At 39.4% G+C, this 20,660-nt stretch overlaps 1 protein-coding gene across 1 annotated transcript in view; it reads left to right on the plus strand.

Annotated features, from left to right (window-relative positions):
- LOC126419555 (myeloid differentiation primary response protein MyD88) overlaps positions 1-20,660 on the plus strand; it is a 112,559-nt gene that overhangs the window by 46,099 nt on the left and 45,800 nt on the right. Inside the window, exon 6 of the mRNA XM_050086747.1 lies at positions 5,791-5,959. Coding sequence (XP_049942704.1) covers positions 5,791-5,959 — 169 coding nt within the window. The remainder of the gene's footprint in view (positions 1-5,790; positions 5,960-20,660) is intronic.

Below are 20,660 nucleotides of genomic sequence, written 5' to 3' on the forward strand. Positions count from 1 at the left end.
ACACTTCTCATGGTCATCATCAGATTCGCTAATGTGTTTGTCATTAGGATCTTATTCATTTCCTGAAACGGAATTAAAAGAACCCATCAGAAACAGTTACGAGCTACTAGAAATTCGTAACTATACAATGACAGCAATGTGTACCCTTCTTGCTAGTTAAATGCATGGTTTTACATCCAGTTACTGATGGTTTATTCCAAACAAGTAACCCTCTCTGATTGATTTGTGCTTGCAAATGGTCTGGAAAACTGAATAAACTTGGTATAGCATCATCCATCAGCAGCTGTCAATCAGCTCCTGGTCGAAACACACAGCTGTTTTTTGTAAAATGAGTACTAAGAATGACGCTATGTTTCAGTGGGGTCCATTATTACCTTAATAATGCATGTACCCATTTCTTTAAAAGTTCTGGACCCAACTGAGGAAACTGAAAGGATTTTAGATATCTTTTCATAGTATTTGAATTTCTCGAACACTGTTTTCTTTTCCCTATACTAAAGTGTGTGTAAGTTAGATGGAATTGAATATTGCTTCCTGTTGTCCATCGATTACTGCACCTGTATGCAACTCAACTCTTGACCATGTTTGTTAAAAAAAGAAATAGTCACTTTAAGGGGATTTGGAACGCCCTATCCCTACAATGTTAAATTTAATGTCTTGGCTTCCTTGTGTATCAGGAACCACCGTAGCCATTCACATGAAACTTTTACAGGACATTAAACAGTATGTTCTGAGTCTACTGAACTACAATAATTGCATTTCACCCACTGCTTTCAGAAATACATTTTTTTAATTACATGGTTAAAATTAGGTGTACTTTTTTGTTTGTTACCCTAAATAATTTTAATTGTACATAATATTATGTTGTTCTTTTAGTTCAGTAGACTCAGATTATGTATGCTATTACTTCCAGAAAAATTTGAACACTCTACTTGAAATGGTTTCTGAGATTTAGGAAAAAATGCAACAGAAAATGTAAATTTTCAGGAACGGCTTCTAAAGTTTCAAAAGACTGTGCCTCACTTAAAACATGCTTATTTTTTTATTTGTAGTCACTCAGAAGCACCCTGCCTCATACTGTATATCATCCTCTTGATCTTTTTCCAAGTTTTTTCTTCTTTTCTTTTTTCTGGACTCCTTAGTGGCCAATTGTGCTGCATACTCTGCTTTATCAATGCGAACCTTGTCCATCCATTCAAGTTCTCTGATGCAGTTTGCTCCAGGATTAATTCCCAAATTCTGTAGCACTTTCACCCTACCAGTGTTGCCATCATTAAAAGCAATAACAGTATCACTGATCTCTCTCCCCCCCCCCCCCCCCCCCCACCACCCTCCCTCCATTTAGTGTCTTCATTCTAACAAAAACATTTTTTGGTAAGCAAGTCCATATAAGATTATTGAACGACTCATTGGGATTTTGAGTCTGACCATGCAGGCACTTCTTCAGTAATTCAGGATTTTCCAGGGCTTTGTAAATATGTTTTATGATATCCATGACTGCTGCTGGCATGGAATGTTTATTGCTGTATGAACTGTTTGAGTACTGGGCATTGCGGTAATTGCACCATGAATCGGGCAGGAGGGCAAAGGTGGTGTACTGGTTTTCCATCAGTTGACAGTCTGTGGAAGAAGGTAGCCTATACTGCCTGCTTTATTTTCAACAAATCCTCAGCATTATTTCTAATGGCCATCCCACAATACAGCTGCAGTTCATCAATCATTTTGTCTGTCAGCCTCCCTCTTATGGTTTTACCATCAGAATGTTTCTTGTCTCTCAAACTTTGTTTAAACTTCCTCAACCTGGTGTCCATCCTCTTCTGTACATGACCTTTATAACACAGCAATCCACAGTTTTATATATAAAAAAATTACTGATAAATGTGAAAAAAAAATTTTTTTCCTTTCTAACTCCTCTTAATATGCCACAGTTTCCTGGGCAAAGATGCCTTTGAGTAGTCTCTCCAATTTAGTATTGAGCTCATTGGGTTTGACAGAGGTGTCACCACGATCACAACAATCACAAAACTGTGCATGTGCAATAGACAATTTGGAAAGGACTGTGATTGGTCATGGTATCTTTGTTCGAATGAACCTAGTTGCTCCCATCCGCCAGCACGGCAATTACAGCTTGGCAGGAGCAGGTGATATGACATGAATTGTTCAAACTTTCTCATGTTTATTGGTTCAGATTCACTCAATAGAGCGCCCTTTTGTCAAAAAACTTGAGCACGTAATATTTGTTAACACTGCTTGACGACCAACATCATGCCAGTGTCATTTTATGTCAATTTTTTCTCCACAAACATTTTTTTCATGAAGCGTAAATTGTGTGAAAATTATAAATATGTTGATGCAAAATCAGGTGTAAATTAACATGTGGACATAGGAAATTTGAGGGAACTTCAAAAAATGTCGTAAATTGTGATAAAATGTTAATGCCAGGAACATAAAATCTGACATACTATGTACTCAGTTTGTTAATGTGTTCAGAATGTGATTCTTTGTACAATGTCTGTGCTCTGGTCTGAACCCAAAGATCATATCAAATTCAGAAATTTGGAGCAGTCGCAGATAGCAGAATGTGGCCTTATTAAAGATCATAAACTCCCCTCGAAGATACAAAGACGTTATACTTTTTCTTACTGGGACTTCATTATAACAAAAGTGGTTGAAATATAGATGTGTGTTTGTTGATTCACCACACACTGGTTATTTCCTTAGTGCAGCAGCTGGGGTACAGACAATAGGAGTGGACTGTTGACAAAGAACTAAAATTAAAAACTTGATTTCTGAGGGAAGTTGTGGTGCTGCTGACATTCTTCTTCTGCTCTATAATTCTGACATACTCTAGGTGATGTCACTCCATCAGTAGTAAGTCAGAGATCCACTGTATGATAAACACACATCAGTCAGTCCCAGCATTCAGTTATCTCCTGATTAACAGTATGGAGAATATCATTCCATGTTATAGTTTTTAACTCCAACATGGTATGACTTGAACACTGAGAAAATTTTATACCTCAATGACACAGCTTCAGCTGATCTAATTAGCTGACTGTGATTGTGTTGTCGTGTACTTAAAATAATCAGTTCCTGTCTTTCAGAACTAAATTTCATTGGGGTCAATTTAAGATAATGATGTGTATGCAGTTGGGCTTCAAATATCTGGTGATGATACCACTTTCAGTTTTTGTCATATGTTTTTTCTAGACTTTAATGAGAAAGATGGGTGCAATCAGTTGTCAAACCTGTACATCTCATCCCTTAGTTAAGTATTGTCAGGAATAGAAATAATTCTTTCCTGTTTGATGCAGTACATGTTATGCTCTGTGATGACTTTATAGAAGCTTATCGAGCAGTGCACTTTGTGAAGCGAAGTACGTAATATAAGAAGTAAATAATCAGGTGACTTACTGTGAGTACAGGAATTACTTCTGAAGCAGTACTATTAGAATCACAGAGCGTACCTTTGAGGTTATTTTTCCTCTTTTTGTGTCTTAACTACTGCTGTTAATATATATACGCAGTCTGTCGCACAGAAAAGATGACTGATTTTATGTAAGGGGCATTCAAAAAGAAATGAGCTGGAGGCATAATTACAGAAACCAGTACCTGTATGTTAGAAGTATTGACCATGGCTGTTGAGACACTTGTCCCACTGTGACACAAGGCAGTGAATGGCTGTCAATGGCAGTCTCATAAAATTCCCGTGGTTGCTATGTTAACCAGTTCTGGATGTATAGCTGGACGTCGTCATCTGAGGTGAATCGCTTGCCCCTCAAGAGCCTTCTTAAGGGGACCAAAAATGGCGTAGTCACAGGTAGAGGTCCAGACTGTATGGAGGGTGGCAGAGAACCTCCCCTGTTGAATTTTTGCAGGAGTGGTGCGATTATGTTGGCTTTATGAGGTTTTGCATTGTCATGGAGCAGAATAAGATTGCGTGGTGGTTATTATTTGATCGCTTGGCAAAGGGTGATCAAGGTTTGTGAGTAATGCTGGGCATTCACTGTTGTCCCATGCTGCAGGAAGTGAATCAGAAGGGGGCCATCTTGGTGAAAGAACAACGTCAGCATAGGGGCAAACGATTCACCTCGGACGGTGAAGTCCAGCTGTACATGCAGAACTGGTTAACATCGCAGCCCTGGGAATTTTATGAGACAGCCATTCACCACCTTGTCACAATCGGACAAGTGTCTAAATAGCCAGGGTCAATATTTCTAATATGCAGGTACTGGTTTCTGTAATTATGCCTCCAGCTCATTTCTTTTTGAATGCCCCTTATATTTGTGGAACCACTGCTGCCATCTGTGATCTGATGCAAGAATTGAGTAGTGTAGTGTTTTGAATGCCTGCCATTTTACAATGAAGAGCACTGGCATCATAGACTGCTTGTAGTAAACAAAACTGTAACAGTATGTTTTGACCCTTGGTCGTGAAAAGAGTAATGGCGCAATGTGCAAACATTAAGTTTTGTTGCACAGTGGTTAAGAGTGCCACATGAACTTCTGAAATGGTACAGAGTGTTTATGGTAGTGAATCATTGAGTTGTAAAAACATTTTTAAGTGATATGCAAGATTTCATGATGGCAGGAGAGCATTGAAGACGATTGACATCCAGTAGCATCAGCAACAGTTAGAGTTGAAGAAAATGTTTGAAAAGTGGCTGAAAATGATTGTTGTGCATCTACCAGGTCACTTGAGGAGTTCACTGGAATTCCTAAAACAAGTGTGCATTGAATTGAGACTGAAAATTTGTACAAAAAGATGATTTGTTGTCTCTTTGTGTCCCACTTACTCACGGATGATCAAAAACATTGCAGAGTGGATGTCAAGACACTGCTTACAGTCATCTTTGATTCCAAAGAAATTATCCATAAGAAATTAACTCCAGAAGGTGAAATAATGCACATTATCAATTGGATGTTTTAACTTGTTTATGGGCGATGCTTGTTCAGACGAGACCTGAATAGCACGAAGAAGGAACATGGTGTTAGTTGCATGACAATGCTCCAGTGCACAAAAGCAAGATTGTACACCATTTGTTGGCTCAAAAAGGTATCATTATGTTTCACTACCCTCCTTATTCAATGAATATGGCTCATGCAACCTCTTGACTATTTCCCAAAGTGAAAATGGCGATGAAAGGACGGCATTTCTACGTGATCTCGGATACTGGAAGGCTACGACAGTGGTCTTGAAGGCAATTCCAGTTGTTGACTATCAGAATTATTTTGAACAATTTTTCCAATGCTTGCAGTGCGTATTGACTCACAAGGAGACTGTTTTGAATAAACAAGACATGTACACTACAAGCAAATGTAATCTTGTGTTTTATTTCACATCAGTCACCGTTTCTGTGGGATGGACTGTGTAACTAAGTAGCTCAAGGAAATTGTGTAAATCTGTCAATATCCACTAGATACTAATGTAATTTTGGGTGGGAGGTTATTGGTTTGCTGTACACCATAGTGTATAATTAATCTGTAATAGTGAAATTTAATTTTGTATAAAATCTCTTACTTCCCATACCACATTAAGCTTTTTTCTGTCTGTGAACACTTAGTCATACATTGAGAATGTATGTAGTGTTAGGTGTGGTCTGTGTTATAAAATCACAAAGACAAGTGCTCTTAACATGGATCAGTTGCAGTGGCAAGCAAGTAGGCTTTGTACCTTATTTGTTGTTGTTGTTGTTGTAGAAAATATTGATTATAATTAGAATCTTCTGATAGCCTTGTGTTTATTACTGAATTATATTTTCACATGTTTTACACTGTTAATTTGTTCCAGCTGTGTTTACGAGATCGTGATTTGATTGGTGGTCTTGCATTTGAACACGAAGCAATTATGAGACTAATATCTGAAAGGTGTAACCGGTTAATTGTTGTTGTCTCTCCAAGCTTTCTTAAAAGTGAAGCAAACAAATTTTTTGTTACATTTGCTCAGGCTCTTGGCATTGGTAAGTACATAAAAAATGTGAGTGAACACTCACAAAACATGCTGATATAAACCAAATATGAAAAATAAGTATCACAATTGCAGAGAAGGTTAAAATGACTCTCTTTGAGGTGCTTGATTATTTGCCCAGACAAATTATTTCAGAAGGATATGGGGACTGTGGTAGTGAGGGGTGTCAGCATAGTCTACTGGGAGCTAATGGTCTTATTTTTTTTTATGCTCTGTAATGTTGTTGGATGAGGTTTTTAGATAAGGGCTTCTGTTCTCATTTGTTCTTCCACATGTAAAAAAACAATTTATTGAATGTTGGGCTCCATAAGGTTCCCTTTCTGTGCAGTGACCGTGGAATATAAAATTGTAAAGAATGTAGCAACCAGTAGTAGTTGCTACATTCTTTGTAATTTTAAACAATTTATTGTTTTGAAACACATCGATATCAGTTCTGAAAATGTAAGTGAAATATGAGATAAGTGTTCTGTGCTAAAGTTCAAAGGCTGTAATTAAGAACATTTTTCAGAATGAATTTTCACTCTGCAGCAGAGCTTGCACTGATTTGAAATTTACTGGCAGATTGAAACTGTATGTTACATTGTGACTCAAAACTGGGACCGTTGCCTTTTTGTGGGCAAGTGCTATACCAACTGAGCTATCCTAAGACGAGTCAGAACCTGCCCTTACAGCTTTACTTTTGCCAATATTTCATCTCCTACCTCACAATCTTCACAGAAGCCTTAGGCTATAGCTAAGCCATGTCTCCACAATATCCTTTCTTGCTGTCGTGCTAACCCACAAGGTATGCAGGTGAAGTTCTGTGAAGTTCCAAAGTTAGGAGACAGGTACAGGTTGCAGTGGGGTGGGTTGGTCTCTCACTATCGTTTAAACAATCAGTCCACTTACCTGGATAGGTTTCAGCTTGCCTGCCCCTTCACTCTGCGATGGTAGGCACTGGTTTAGCTGACAAAAGCAGTGTTGACAAAAATTTGGCTAAATGCCTACCACACACAGGCCATGTAACTCCAGTCTATGGGCAGAAGCTGAAATTTAGTTAAACTATAGGGCGATTGGGATTTTTGCATGACTCATTTGAAAAAAAAGTCTAAAATTTGCTTTAAGTTGGTTTATTGTCTTTAAAACAAGGAAAAGGGTTATCAAGTCTGTATTTATTGTCCCAACATCAATTATGCAATGTTACTGACTGTCTCTGATACAAGTTCACACCCGAAACTAGACAGAAGATATTTAGTCCAACCCGATATTTTGAATGTCCTAAACAGTCGCTGACCCACGACTGCTTGTAAGTTAACATATTCAGTCATTCAGTAGGCTGCTTGTAAGCTAGTGCTTGCCATAATGTCTCGTAATCCATATGAAACGTACCACATGGAGTTTCTGTACAATGTGAAATGTTCACATGTTAATATCTCCTAAAATAAACTACTTACAAACTTCAAACTTTCATAAAATACTCAAGACTGTAGTTCCTTTTTGTCAACGACACTAGAACCGCTCAAATGTGTGAATTTCTTCATTTTGGTACAAATTTGATCAGTGCATTGAAACGTAAGTGTTTACCATAAGACAGCTCCTGAGCGATTATTATGACCCATAGATCTGAAGCCCAAAGTCCTATCAAACATGTGCGAAATGCTGAATTCCTTTTGGTTAGTATGTTAAACAACCAATGAGATCATCTGGAGCACTTCTATAATTGCGGTATTTTGAATGTCCACCAATGAGATTACCACAGGTAATTTAGACTAGAAGAAATCTTGTAAATCTGAAACTAAATTAAATTGAACGGAAACAAAATACGATTCCTTTTCACTAAGTAAATTACTGATAAATTTAATACTCGATGCCCCTTCTAGTAGCCTTTTACAAAATCAAACTCACTTGGTCGTACATAACAAATTCCTTTATTCTATAACAACTTTCTCACACATACATTTACATATTTTTAGTAAAATATCACACTCTTGCTGTATGTATGTCCTCCATTCACTCTCTTAGTCTGTCTAAAACACGACAAAATAATAATTTTCCAAAGTACTTCTAATTACTTCAGAAATCTGTAGTAATGAAACTAAAGAAAATTTCAGAAAATTAGATTGTACAAACCTATTCTCTTGTTTGTAGTTCCAGTTCATACTACTGATGAATCCATTACAGTCCCTAACTCAGTTTCATGGTTATTAAGTGTTTGTAAATTTTATATCTCTGAAGGTTTGATATTATTGATTTGAACAGTATGGTTGTGTTATCCATAGAATTTGATATTCTAAGTCTGAAAAAGATTGATTAATATTTAATAGTACTTCTTCACATTCATAGATTTAGTGTGATTTGTGGAGTATTCATGTGATGTGAGTGTAATGTATTGCCTGTAGTGTTAGGCAAGCACACGGCTCGCTCGGCCGAGTAGCCAGCATCAGCTATGCGAGCATGAGAATCAAAATCTGCTCTCCTCCTGACCCTACAGCAAGCTACGCATTAAACGCAAGATGACAGCTCATAATAATTTGCTAAATTACACACACCCCTATGAACCAGAAATTATTTTAAAGTATATTTGAGGTTCACATTACAGCAGAATTATTACCACTATGTAAATTTAGCCAAGCAAACAGAAACTAATTGCCCACTGATTCTTTACAAAATTTTGAATGCCAGAAAGCTTATTGAAAAATGAAAATGTACAAAACATTTAGCTCTGTTACAGTAATATAGTGAATTTTCATGGCTTGGGCTTTGTAACAATATATCAAAACTATTTACAAAAATCATTACAAAATTCAATTTTTTTATTCTTTTTGAGAAAATAACTGTCCATTTGACAAAAATTATTAAAATGGTAATTTTTTTTTTTCAAATTCCCTTCACCATAATACATTACTTTCCCATTTTCATAAAAAAAGAAATTTTTGTAATAAAAATGCACTATATTACTTCACTGAAACCATCTTTATATAAAAGGCACTTTGGTGGGTGTCCTTCATTATGAATGTAAGCTATTGCCGAAATTGGCTATGGTGAGTGTTTATAAGAAAACTTTTAAAACATGACATAATCTACACTATGTAGAGATGCTATGGAGGGCCTCTCTCTTTTAACTAAGTAGACTTCTTCACAAACTTCTCACAAAATGTTGGTGTCTTTAAAATTACTTATTTGACAATAGTATGAGAGGGGAACTATTTCCTATGTTTCACAAAAGTTTTTTCACTGTGGTGAGCATCTATAAAAATTGTATATTTTCAGCACGTACTTTTCGATGAAACAACATGGGAACTTTTCACATTTACTCTTACACCAATTCCACACCTGCGTACTAGGTAAACATCCACGTCCACTCATATGTCAGGCAGAAATGACTCTCGTATCTGGTTTACATAATGGGCATACCTGTAAAATACAGTATGTCTAAGCCAAACAGTCATTACTTTGCTTCCTGCAAAGAATAATGTTATACACATTTCTTCCAAATACGTGCACTATTTGTTTCTTGTCGTAATTGGTTCAGTTACAAAGACAGTTGCCTGTATTTCACTGACTTTACATATCCGGTAGTAACATTACTCCACCGAAGTATTATTCAGTATAAAGTGTTCTTTAGAAAAAATATTTTTCAGTAAAAAGTGAACTAATCTTTACTCGTCAAAAGTAAATGGTACGCTTAACTATCCCTATCTTTACCCAACCCAGATTCCAAAACAGCAATCATTAAAAGGCGCTTCAGACTCAATTTCACTCATGCAAGTTACTGCTGGAAACATCTCTCTTTACTATGCAAATTCTTCTCTTCTGATCATAAATCTTTCCAACTTTACTCTCAAATACTCATCACATTTCTCAACTTAAGAAAATCTTTACATATTAAGGTTAACACATACTGTTTCATAAGCTTTACACAATATATACAAATAAACAATGAATAAAGTTACTGAAAACTCTTACAATAACTGCCTCAGTTTGCAGTTGTCATAATATACACATGTTCACCTTCATCTCTGTATGAAATCTCTTGGCTTTATACAACAATCATAACAGTACCGCCTCTGTACTGAAAGTTTCTCATAAACAAGTAGAAGCACATTTAATTACACTTACATTTTACATTATTGTAGTCTACAAAACTTTCACATGTTCTCCTCACTCATTTCTCATCCACTGTTTAGTGTGTTAGTACAGTTTTTAGTACTGAAATTTGCTCAAAAATGGTTTGTCAATGACTCTTACCTCCAACAAAACACTATGTACACTACACACTCAAGATAGCGAAGAGAGAACAGATGATAGCAGAAGTTGTGAATGGAGAAGAGATAGGTTGGCAATACAAAAATGAAAAGGAAATTATATTGCCAACAACTCAGGATGCCTATTGATCCTCAAACGCCTGACGTTCCAAAGAATGCCTTGAGGCGTTGTTGGTACCCCACTCTCTTTCTGTATACAGGATGTTACAAAAAGGTACGGCCAAACTTTCAGGAAACATTCCTGACACAGAAAGAAAGAAAATATATTATGTGGGCATGTATCCGGAAACACTTACTTTCCATGTTAGATCTCATTTTATTACTTCTCTTCAAATCACATTAATCATGGAATGGAAACACACAGCAACAGAACGTACCAGCGTGACTTGAAACACTTTGTTGCAGGAAATGTTCAAAATGTCCTCCGTTAGCGAGGATACATGCATCCACCCTCCATCGCATGGAATCCCTGATGCGCTGATGCAGTCCTGGAGAATGGCGTATTGTACCACAGCCGTCCACAATACGAACACGAAGAGTCTCCACCTTTGGTACCGGGGTTGCGTAGACAAGAGCTTTCGAATGCCCCCATAAATGAAAGTCAAGAGGGTTGAGGTCAGGAGAGCGCGGAGGCCATGGAATTGGTCCGCCTCCACCTATCCATCGGTCACCGAATCTGTTGTTGAGAAGCGTACGAACACTTCGACTGAAATGTGCAGGAGCTCCATCGTGCATGAACCACATGTTATTTCGTACTTGTAAAGGCACATGTTCTAGCAGCACAGGTAGAGTATCCCTTATGAAATCATGATAATGTGCTCCATTGAGCGTAGGTGGAAGAACATGTGGCCCAATCAAGACATCACCAACAATGCCTGCCCAAACGTTCACAGAAAATCTGTGTTGATCACTGATTGCACAATTTCCTGCGGATTCTCGTCAGCCCACACACGTTGATTGTGAAAATTTACAATTTGATCACGTTGGAATGAAGCCTCATCTGTAAAGAGAACATTTGCACTGAAATGAGGATTGACACATTGTTGGATGAACCATTTGCAGAAGTGTATCCGTGGAGGCCAATCAGCTGCACACGCTGTACATGGTACGGAAAGAACTGGTTCTCCTGTAGCACTCTCCATACAGTGACGTGGTCAACGTTACATTGTACAGCAGCAACTTCTCTGACACTGACATTAGGGTTATCATCAACTACACGAAGAATTGCCTCGTCCATTGCAGGTGTCCTCGTCATTCTAGGTCTTCCCCAGTCGCGAGTCATAGGCTGGAATGTTCCGTTCTCCCTAAGACACCGATCAATTGCTTCGAACGTCTTCCTGTCGGGACACCTTCGTTCTGGAAATTTGTCTCTATACAAACGTACCGCGCCATGGCTATTGCCCCGTGCTAATCCATACATCAAATGGGCATCTGCCAACTCCGTATTTGTAAACATTGCACTGACTGCAATACCATGTTCGTGATGAACACTAACCTGTTGATGCTACGTACTGATGTGCTTGATGCTAGTACTGTAGAGCAATGAGTCGGATGTCAACACAAGCAACGAAGTCAACATTACCTTCCTTCAATTGGGCCAACTGGCGGTGAATCGAGGAAGTACAGTACATACTGACGAAACTAAAATGAGCTCTAACATGGAAATTAAGCGTTTCCGAACACATGTCCACATAACATCTTTCCTTTATTTGTGTGTGAGGAATGTTTCCTGAAAGTTTGGCCGTACCTTTTTGTAACAACCTGTATACTTCTCTGTGGCAATAATGTTGGGTAGTCCTAACGGTTTGTGTGTCTTACAACATTCTATTTTATTGCGCCGCTCTTTCTGGGTGCAAGTGGGTGCCGCCTCTAGTTCATCTTATATACAGGAAAATGGGGTCCCGCAGGGCTCGGTGTTGAGCGTCTCCTTATTTCTAGTGGCCACTAATGGTCTGGCTGCAGCCGTGGAGTCGTCGGTGTCTCCTTCTTTGTATGCCGACGACTTCTGCATCTCATTTGGCTCCACGACTACGGGAGTCGTCGAACGCAGGCTGCAAGTAGCCGTTCGCAAGGCAGCATCATGGGCTCTGACTCATGGTTTTCAGTTCTCTGCAGCCAAGACTCGAGTTATGCACTTCTGCAGGCGTCGGACGGTCCACCCTCATCCTGAACTTTACCTCGACGGGCACCTGCTTGAAGTGGTGGACACTTGCCGCTTCTTAGGACTCGTGTTTGATGCCCGGCCCACATGGGTTCCTCATATTACTCAGCTGAAGCAAAAGTGCTGGCGGCACCTCAATGCCCTCCGCTGCCTCAGCCACACATCTTGGGGTGCGGATCGCTGCACGCTGTTGCGATTGTACAGAGCCCTTGTGCAGTCCAGGCTTGATTATGGGAGCCTGGCCTATGGGTCTGCATCACCCTCAGTGTTGAAGTTGTTAGACCCCATACACCACTGTGGGGTTCGGCTTGCAACTGGCGCTTTTCGTATGAGCCCCGTGGATAGTCTACTGGTGGAGGCCGGGGTTCTCCCGCTACGGATTTGCCGCCATAGACTGCTCGCCGACTATGCTGTCCACGTGCATTGCTCACCGGGCCATCCCAATCGTCGCCTGCTTTTTCCTGTCACGGTCCTCCATCTGCCCGAACGGCGACCTCGGTCTGGGATTTCCATAGCTGTCCGCGTCCAGTCCCTGCTGTCAGAACTGGGCTCATTCCCTCTTCTGCCTCCCTTCCGGGTCCGTGCACCTACGCCTCCTTGGTGTTTGCCCCAGCCGTCCGTCCGTCTGGACTTGGCACAGGGACCCAAGGACTCGGTTCCGCCTGCGGCCCTCCGTCGCCGTTTTCTTGCGCTCCTCGCCTCATTTCCGGGCTGTGAGACTGTCTACACTGATGGTTCCCTGGTTGATGGTTGCACTGCCTACGCTTTTGCTCACGCTGCCCATGTTGAACAGCGCTCCTTGCCGGCTGGCTGCAGTATTTTTACTGCAGAGCTGGTGGCCATATTGCGCGCTCTTGAGCATATGCGTTCCTGCTCAGGTACGTCCATCGTCATCTGCAGTGACTCCCTGAGCAGCCTCCAGGCCATCGACCGCTGCTATCCCTCTTCTCCTCTGGTGTCCTCTATTCGGGAGTCTGTTTCCACAATTACCCGCTCTGGAAGTTCGGTGGTCTTTGTTTGGACGCCAGGTCACGTTGGCATCCCGGGGAATGAACGTGTCGACAGGCTGGCCAAAGGGGCGATCGACGCCCCAGCTTTGGATATCGGCCTCCCAGCTCGAGATCAGCAGTTGGTGTTGCGCCGTAAGGTGCTTGGGATGTGGGCTGCTGAGTGGCGTGGCCTGACATCCCCGAATAAACTGCAGGCTGTTAAGGAGACGACCGATGTGGTGGCGCTCCTCCCTGCGGGCTTCTCGCAGGGACTCTGTAATCCTGTGTCGGCTGCGCATCGGCCATACCTACCTGACGCATGGCCATACCTACCTGACGCACGGCCATCTTTTGCGTCAGGAGGATCCCCCCCTGTGTCGGTGTGGGTCCCGGCTGACGGTCGCCCAAATTTTATTGAAGTGTCCCCGACTGCGCACCCTCCGGCAGTCTTTTAATCTCCCGGGCACTTTGCCTTTGATTTTATGCGACGATGCCTCCATGGCTGACAATGTTTTACATTTTATCCGTGGTAGTCCTTTTTATGGTTCCATTTAGGGGGGTCCTGCACCTTTCCCTTTCTGTGTCTTTTGTCCTCGCGTCTCTCAATATTTGTTGCTGTTTTGATGTGTCATCGGATGGTTGACTCTTTCCCTTTTTTTGTTCTTGTGGTCAGTCAACCAGTCTCCGGCCATCTTGTTTTCTTCTGTTTCTTTCTGTCTGGTGTTCGTCTGTACTCTTCTTTTCTGTAGTGTTCGTTGCCTAATTTGTGTTCTTTAGTGCCTGGGGGGGGGAGTCTCCTTCCCCTTGGGGTTTTACCTGCTCCGCGACTTTATGTCTCGCCTGTTTTTGGACTGGGGGACTGATGACCTTAGCTGTTTAGTCCCCCTTAAACATCCCAAAACCACCACCACCTCTTACAACATTCTAGCCTATAGGCATTTGGATGAGGCTTCTCCATCATTCTAAAATGACCCATATACTCAACTGTGAATTTCTTGGTTTTTGCAGATAGCTTTTTTGACTATTCCGTAGTGCATCCATCGACTAGTATAAATATGTACTTGCAACCCCCGCCCCCTTGAAGTAGGCAATGGCCTAATTACAGGTTGACTGCCACTAAATCTAGTCTATTTTGAGGTTCTGCTGAATACATCTGTCATGGGACTATAAATGCTTTTGAACTTCACACGTTGCTGAAAATTTCCCTTTCACTCAACTTTTGAATGCATTTTCTGGCCCCATAATAGCCATTTTGTCAATGCATATAGTCTGTTAATAAAATGACTTATGGCTCTGAAAAGCAAAGTCACCAGTCTTCCCTAACCTTCTTTCTTTGTCTAAACAGTACACCTTGATTGAATCTATAATATTCTGCTAATTTTGGAAAATTTGGATGACCTATTGTGCTTTTAACTAATTTCAGCTTATTATTTTGGTTTTTGTCCTCTCCTCATGTCATTACAGATTCTATTCAGTTGTGTCCTTCCACTTCAATGTGGATTGTTATATTAAAAATGTGTACCTCTTCTGGATCTCATCTAGGTTCTATTTTCTCTTGGTTTTCCTCCATATTGCATGGCAATGCATCAGCTATCACATTCTCAGAACCCTTAATATATTTGATTTCTGTATCAAACTGCTGTAAATACAATCCCCACCTTGTTAATCTTGATATTTTAACTTGCGAGTTTGCAAAAAATCAAAGCATGGTGGTCACTGTATATAATTACTTTATAGCCTAAAAGGTAATGTTGAAATTTCTGTAACCAAATGTTATGGCGAGAGCTTCTAATTCAGCTATACCATAGTTCTTCTCAGCCTGTTGCAAAGACCTGCTAGCAAACATTGTTGTGTTGTGGGCTTTTCGCCTTGGTTTTCAATTTGAAACAATTCCACCCCCAGACCATACTCACACGCATCTGATACTAGGCAGAAAGGCTTGGAGAAATCGGGATGATTCAAAATTTTACTGTTTACCAAAGCTGCCTCGAGTTCCTCAAAGGTGTTCTGACAGACTTCTGTCCACCTTTACAATGTATTCTTTTTCAATAAATCTCTTAAACAAGGTGCATTGAACAATTGTCCCAGCATGAATTTTCGATAAAACCCAAATCATCCAAACATTCCCTTGAAGTCTCTTCTATTTGTAAGCACTGCCAACTCTCAGATAGCTTTCATCTTGTGAGGGTCTTGGATTATCCCCCCTCCACTGACAATTTGTTCCAAGAATTTTATTTCTTTCTCCATAAGCCCCTCTCTGTGGCTTCCAAAATTCTATCCAGTAACATGCCCTGTTCTTCTCAAGTGAAAGTTGAAATTAATTACCGTCCACATACACAGTTATTCGCTTCAACAATTCGTCACCTAATTTTTGGGACTTCGCCCTGGTGAAAGCGCAAACACTGATATTAAAACCAAAGGGAACTACTTTATACTGATAACATTGCCCCTCAAATAGGAAAGATATATATATCCATGATTCTTTTGCTAATGGAAGAGTCCAGTAACCACAAGTTATCCATAGTGGTGAAAAATTTCACACCTTTAAATTTCTGTAATAGTTTCCCTATATTTCTGGGCCTGTCACTTTCTAGCAATATTATTTTGTTCAAAGCTCTTGCATCCAACATGAGCCTAGTATGTACACTAATTCCCTTTTTGATGACATCTTATTTAAGCATTTTCTGAATCGTTTCCCTTACAGATTCTTTATGCACCTTTGCAATCACATAAGGTTCTCTCTTTTTTTTTTTTTTTTTTTTTTTTTTTTTTTTTTTTTTTTTTTTTTTTTTACCATTAGATAACATTTATAATCTTTGATTAGTCATCAAAAAATATGTCCTGGTGTCTACTTAAAACATGTTTTATCTCATTTTTCTCGGTTTCTGTCAAATCCCATCACTGCTCTTTTCTTTCATTTTTTTTCATTTTTTGCTTCAATTCTGATCCTGATGTTTTCTGTTTCATCAGGATCCATTTCCTTCTGGTCTCCAAATTCATTGTACCCCACGATATTCTCTCTTTTTCCTGCAGCAACGTGTAGTACATACATTGCTCATCTGCCGGATATTGCTTTCTTCCTCCTTTGACACTGTTAAACACCTTCTGTCTACGGTAATGACAGCCTTGTTATTTCCAAAATCAACCTTCCCTTTGCATTTTTGCAAAATCTCTCTCTCATCTCACATCCCCACACTTAACCTGAAAATTATCACGAAGTTCTGGTACAGTTGCTCACCCTAAATCTTTACAGGTAACATGATCTTGTGAGTTACTGTGTTCTTGCTTCTACCTGTGGTCACTACACTGTTTATTCCAGATGGGCATAATAATTATTTCTTTCCAATTTGGAATAGCATTAACAAATTTTTTTGACTCTGCACATACTTCTGAACTATTACCACGTAAGCAAGGAACTTTTTCACCAAAAACTGCAACCTCTGTTATCAGTTGTCCTGATGATTCTTCAACTGTTTCAGAATCTGGTTCTTCCAATAAATCCCACAGTACCTCATATCTGTTAAATCCTCTATTTTCTGTGGAAATAACTGTCTCCTCATCCTCTGGATCTTCCTCTGTGGTTATTAGATCTCTACACTCCTATTCTCTGTGATTGTTAGATCTCTGCATGCCTATTTGTTTAATTGCACTTAATTTTGCCTAGTAGAAACCCTATAATCTCTGTTATTATTTTCCTCTTCTTTCAGATGATTTTCTATCTTTTCCAAGTAACCAGTGAACTTTTCAGCGTCCTCTCAGGGCACAGAAATTATTATATTTAGCCAGTACAAAGGCACTGTCGGGCTGGGTTAGCACTTGGATGGGCGACCATCCAGTCTGCTGAGTGCTGTTGCAAGCGGGGTGCACTCAGCAGCCCTTGTGAGGCAAACTGAAGAGCTAACTGATTGAGAAGTAGCGGCTCCAATCTCTTGAGCTGACATACAACCAGGAGAGTGGTATGCTGACCAAATGCACCTCCAAATCCGCATTCAGTGATGCCTGTGGGCTGGGGATGACACAGCGGCCAGCCTTCATGGCGTGTTCGTGCGGAGTTTAGTTTTAGGACAAAGGCAGCTTGTTTTTTTAACCCCATTATAATTTGTTTGGATTCTAGCACCTTAGTCATGTAAGAATATGTAGTTGTCCACTTCTGCACAAACCTCTTAATGGTGTCTTTCTGTAGGTTAAACTTTCCACCTGACCAAAAGCTATTTAATACTTCCATCTGTTGTCTTTCTCCCCAATATCCCTAAAAGAAATTCTGTTTAAAACTGTGCATGCTGTCATACTTGTCTACAGCTAAATTTCTGCAAACATGAGCTTCTCCCATAATATTAGATACCACAGAGCCTATTTCTGTTTGTCATTCCATGAGCTAGGCAACACATCCTCAGAATCAGTCCAGAACTCTTTTGAATGCACACTCTTATTGGGATCAAATCTCAATAACTGTCTGTGGTTGACATGGAAAATTTCAGATGATTCTGCAACACTATATTACGTGACCACTACTGTTAGTAATTATCTGTTCTACATTTGTTAGTCTAATGTCATGTTCTTGTAGGCTACCACTTCCTGCTGTACTAAATTCTGACAAGCTAGTTTGTAAATCAGTTATTCTTGGATACACTTGTTTTCCAAACAGTCACTTTCCTCCTTAACGTTATCAGCCAGAATTTTATGATCCCTCTTACACTGTTTTTCAATATGATTTGTTTGGGCCTGTAACTTATTCACGTCAGCATGTAACTGTTCACCTAGCTGTTTAACTTCAGCAACTTACTTTATGTGAGTAGTTTGTGCACATTTTACTGTTACAGTATCATTCTTACATGGTTGTTTCATATGGCAAATTTGTACTTTCATGCTTTTGATGAGCTGTGATATCTCATTTTATACAGAATCACTTAAGCCTGAAATCCTGTGATCCATTTTCCCTTAACTACATCTTTAAAAATTTTCAATTTATTGTCGTGTTCTGACTGTTTATAAACCTCTAATTTATTTCAGAAATTAATCCACTTATTTTTCCACTTATTTTACCACTTATTTTACTGTCCACAACAGACCCAAGTTTGTACATTTTCGTATTCATATTACTTATATAAGTACAAAGTCCATTTATTTTACTATTCATTTCGTTACCCAGGCCATTTATTTTAGATCTCACTCCATTCATAATACTATTGCTAATACTCCCCATCTGTTTCATAATGTTCGGAACATGGTTTCTGTGCAAACATTCTGCTAATCAGCCTCCAATGCTGGCTCTATTTTTGCTTCAGTAACAGTAAGTGGTACAAATCTAACATTAGGACCAGGTGTCTGTGACCTACATATTTCTTGCATAAGAGTACTTATATTTTTCTCATCAACTTCAAAACCTGACTTCTTTTAATTTCCTTCACAAGGCCTGGTTCCAGCTTAACATTAGCTTTCAATGTGTCTTGGCTCATTAGTAAACCTGTAAGTATTAGATACTGATTTTGGATAACCATTGTCATTAATTTGAGACATACAAAAACTAAAATTTCCTCTCGTACTGAATCATCAAAATCTATGTCCTCCTTTCTTTCAATTATTCAGACTTATCACCTTTCTCCATGTTGACAAATTTCTTACCCACTTACACACCAAATGAAGTACTGCTTTGCTTTCCATCCACATTGTCAGCAAAGAAAGCATTTCTATAATCGTGGTATTTCTATAGTCAGTCAGTCACATTACCACTAGTTTAGACCAAGTGTGGCGCAGTAGCTAGCACACTGGACTCGTCTTCGGGATTACAATGGTTAAATACAGCGTCTGGCCACTCTGATGTAAGTTTTCTGTGATTTCCCTAAATCGCACCAGAATGCCGGGAGAGTTCCTCTGAAAGGGCAGGGTCAACTTCCTTCCCTGCTCTTTCCTAATCCGATGAGATTGATGACCTCACTGTCTGGTCTCCTTCCCCAAAACAACCAAACCCATTAGTTTAGAGCAGTAATCTTGTAATTCTGAAACTAAATAAAATTTAATGGAAACAAAATATGGTTGCTCTCCACAAAATAAATTACTAAAAAATTTAATACTCAGTGCTCCTTCTAGCTGCCTTTTACTAAATCAAACTCACTGGGACATACATCACTTATTTGCCTATTTCACAACAACTTCCTCGTGCATACATTTACATAGTTTTAATAAAATATCGCACTCTCACTTTACATATGTCCTCCATTCACTCTCTATATCACCTAAACACAAAGAAATAATAATTTTCCAAAGCACTTCTAATTACGTCAGAAATCAGTGGTAATGAAACTAAAGAAAATTCCAGAAAATTAGATTATATAAACCTATCCTCTTGGTTGTAGTTTAGATTGATACTATAGATGTGTACATTACAGTCCCTAACACAGTTTCACAACACCAGCACGGTTATTATGTATTGTAGGTAGAATTTATATCTCCTGAAGTATTGAAGATACATATTTGAAATTTTAGCAGTATGGTTGTGTTATCCATAGACTGTGGTATACTAAGTATGAAAAAGATAGATTAATATTTAATAATACTTCTGCAGATTCATAGAGTGTATGTGTAACGTATTGCACACAGCATTAGACTAGTACATGGCTCACTGGTCCAGTAGCCAGCATCAGCTGCGCCAGCGTGAGAACGAAACTCTGCTCTCCTTCTGGCTCCACGGCAAGCTATGCTTTCAATGCAAGATAATAACTAAAATAATTTGCTATTTTACAAGGTGTAAGTAAAAATGTCCCAGTCCCACACTTTTAATTTGCCAAGGAGTTTCAAGAATGTTTTTGTTGCACATTTAAGAGGTGACATGGGTGAAACAAAAATTTTCTATTTTTTTCATCTCTTTATTATCACTTTTCCAAAATTTGGGCATTGTGTGAGTTGCTATTGGGTTTTTCTTTAACTGACTTGCTCCAAGCAAATGAAATATCTATGTCAGAACAAGCCCTTTACTGAACGAATAACAAAGACACATTAAAGACTAACACACAAATCTTTGGCAGTGCACTGCTACAAAATTGCATCTTCTTTGGCGCAAGTATTCGCACTGGCTGTGGGGAAAAGCAAGATTGTGAAGAGTTCCCATTTACTTTGGTTAAGCTGGAATGGTGTTGTGTGGCACTTAACCAGCAAGAGTTTTCCAATGATACTGTCAAATTGGCCAATGATACTGTCAAATTGGCGCAAAATACAAAAACTTTTTAGGAAGAACATTCAAATTTTCAGGGCCCTACTAAATGAGCTGCATCTTTCACCATGTTCCTGTCTGAAATTCAGGCC

The sequence above is a fragment of the Schistocerca serialis genome, chromosome 1 (genome assembly GCF_023864345.2).
Source record: "Schistocerca serialis cubense isolate TAMUIC-IGC-003099 chromosome 1, iqSchSeri2.2, whole genome shotgun sequence".
NCBI classification, from domain to species: Eukaryota; Metazoa; Arthropoda; class Insecta; order Orthoptera; family Acrididae; genus Schistocerca; species Schistocerca serialis.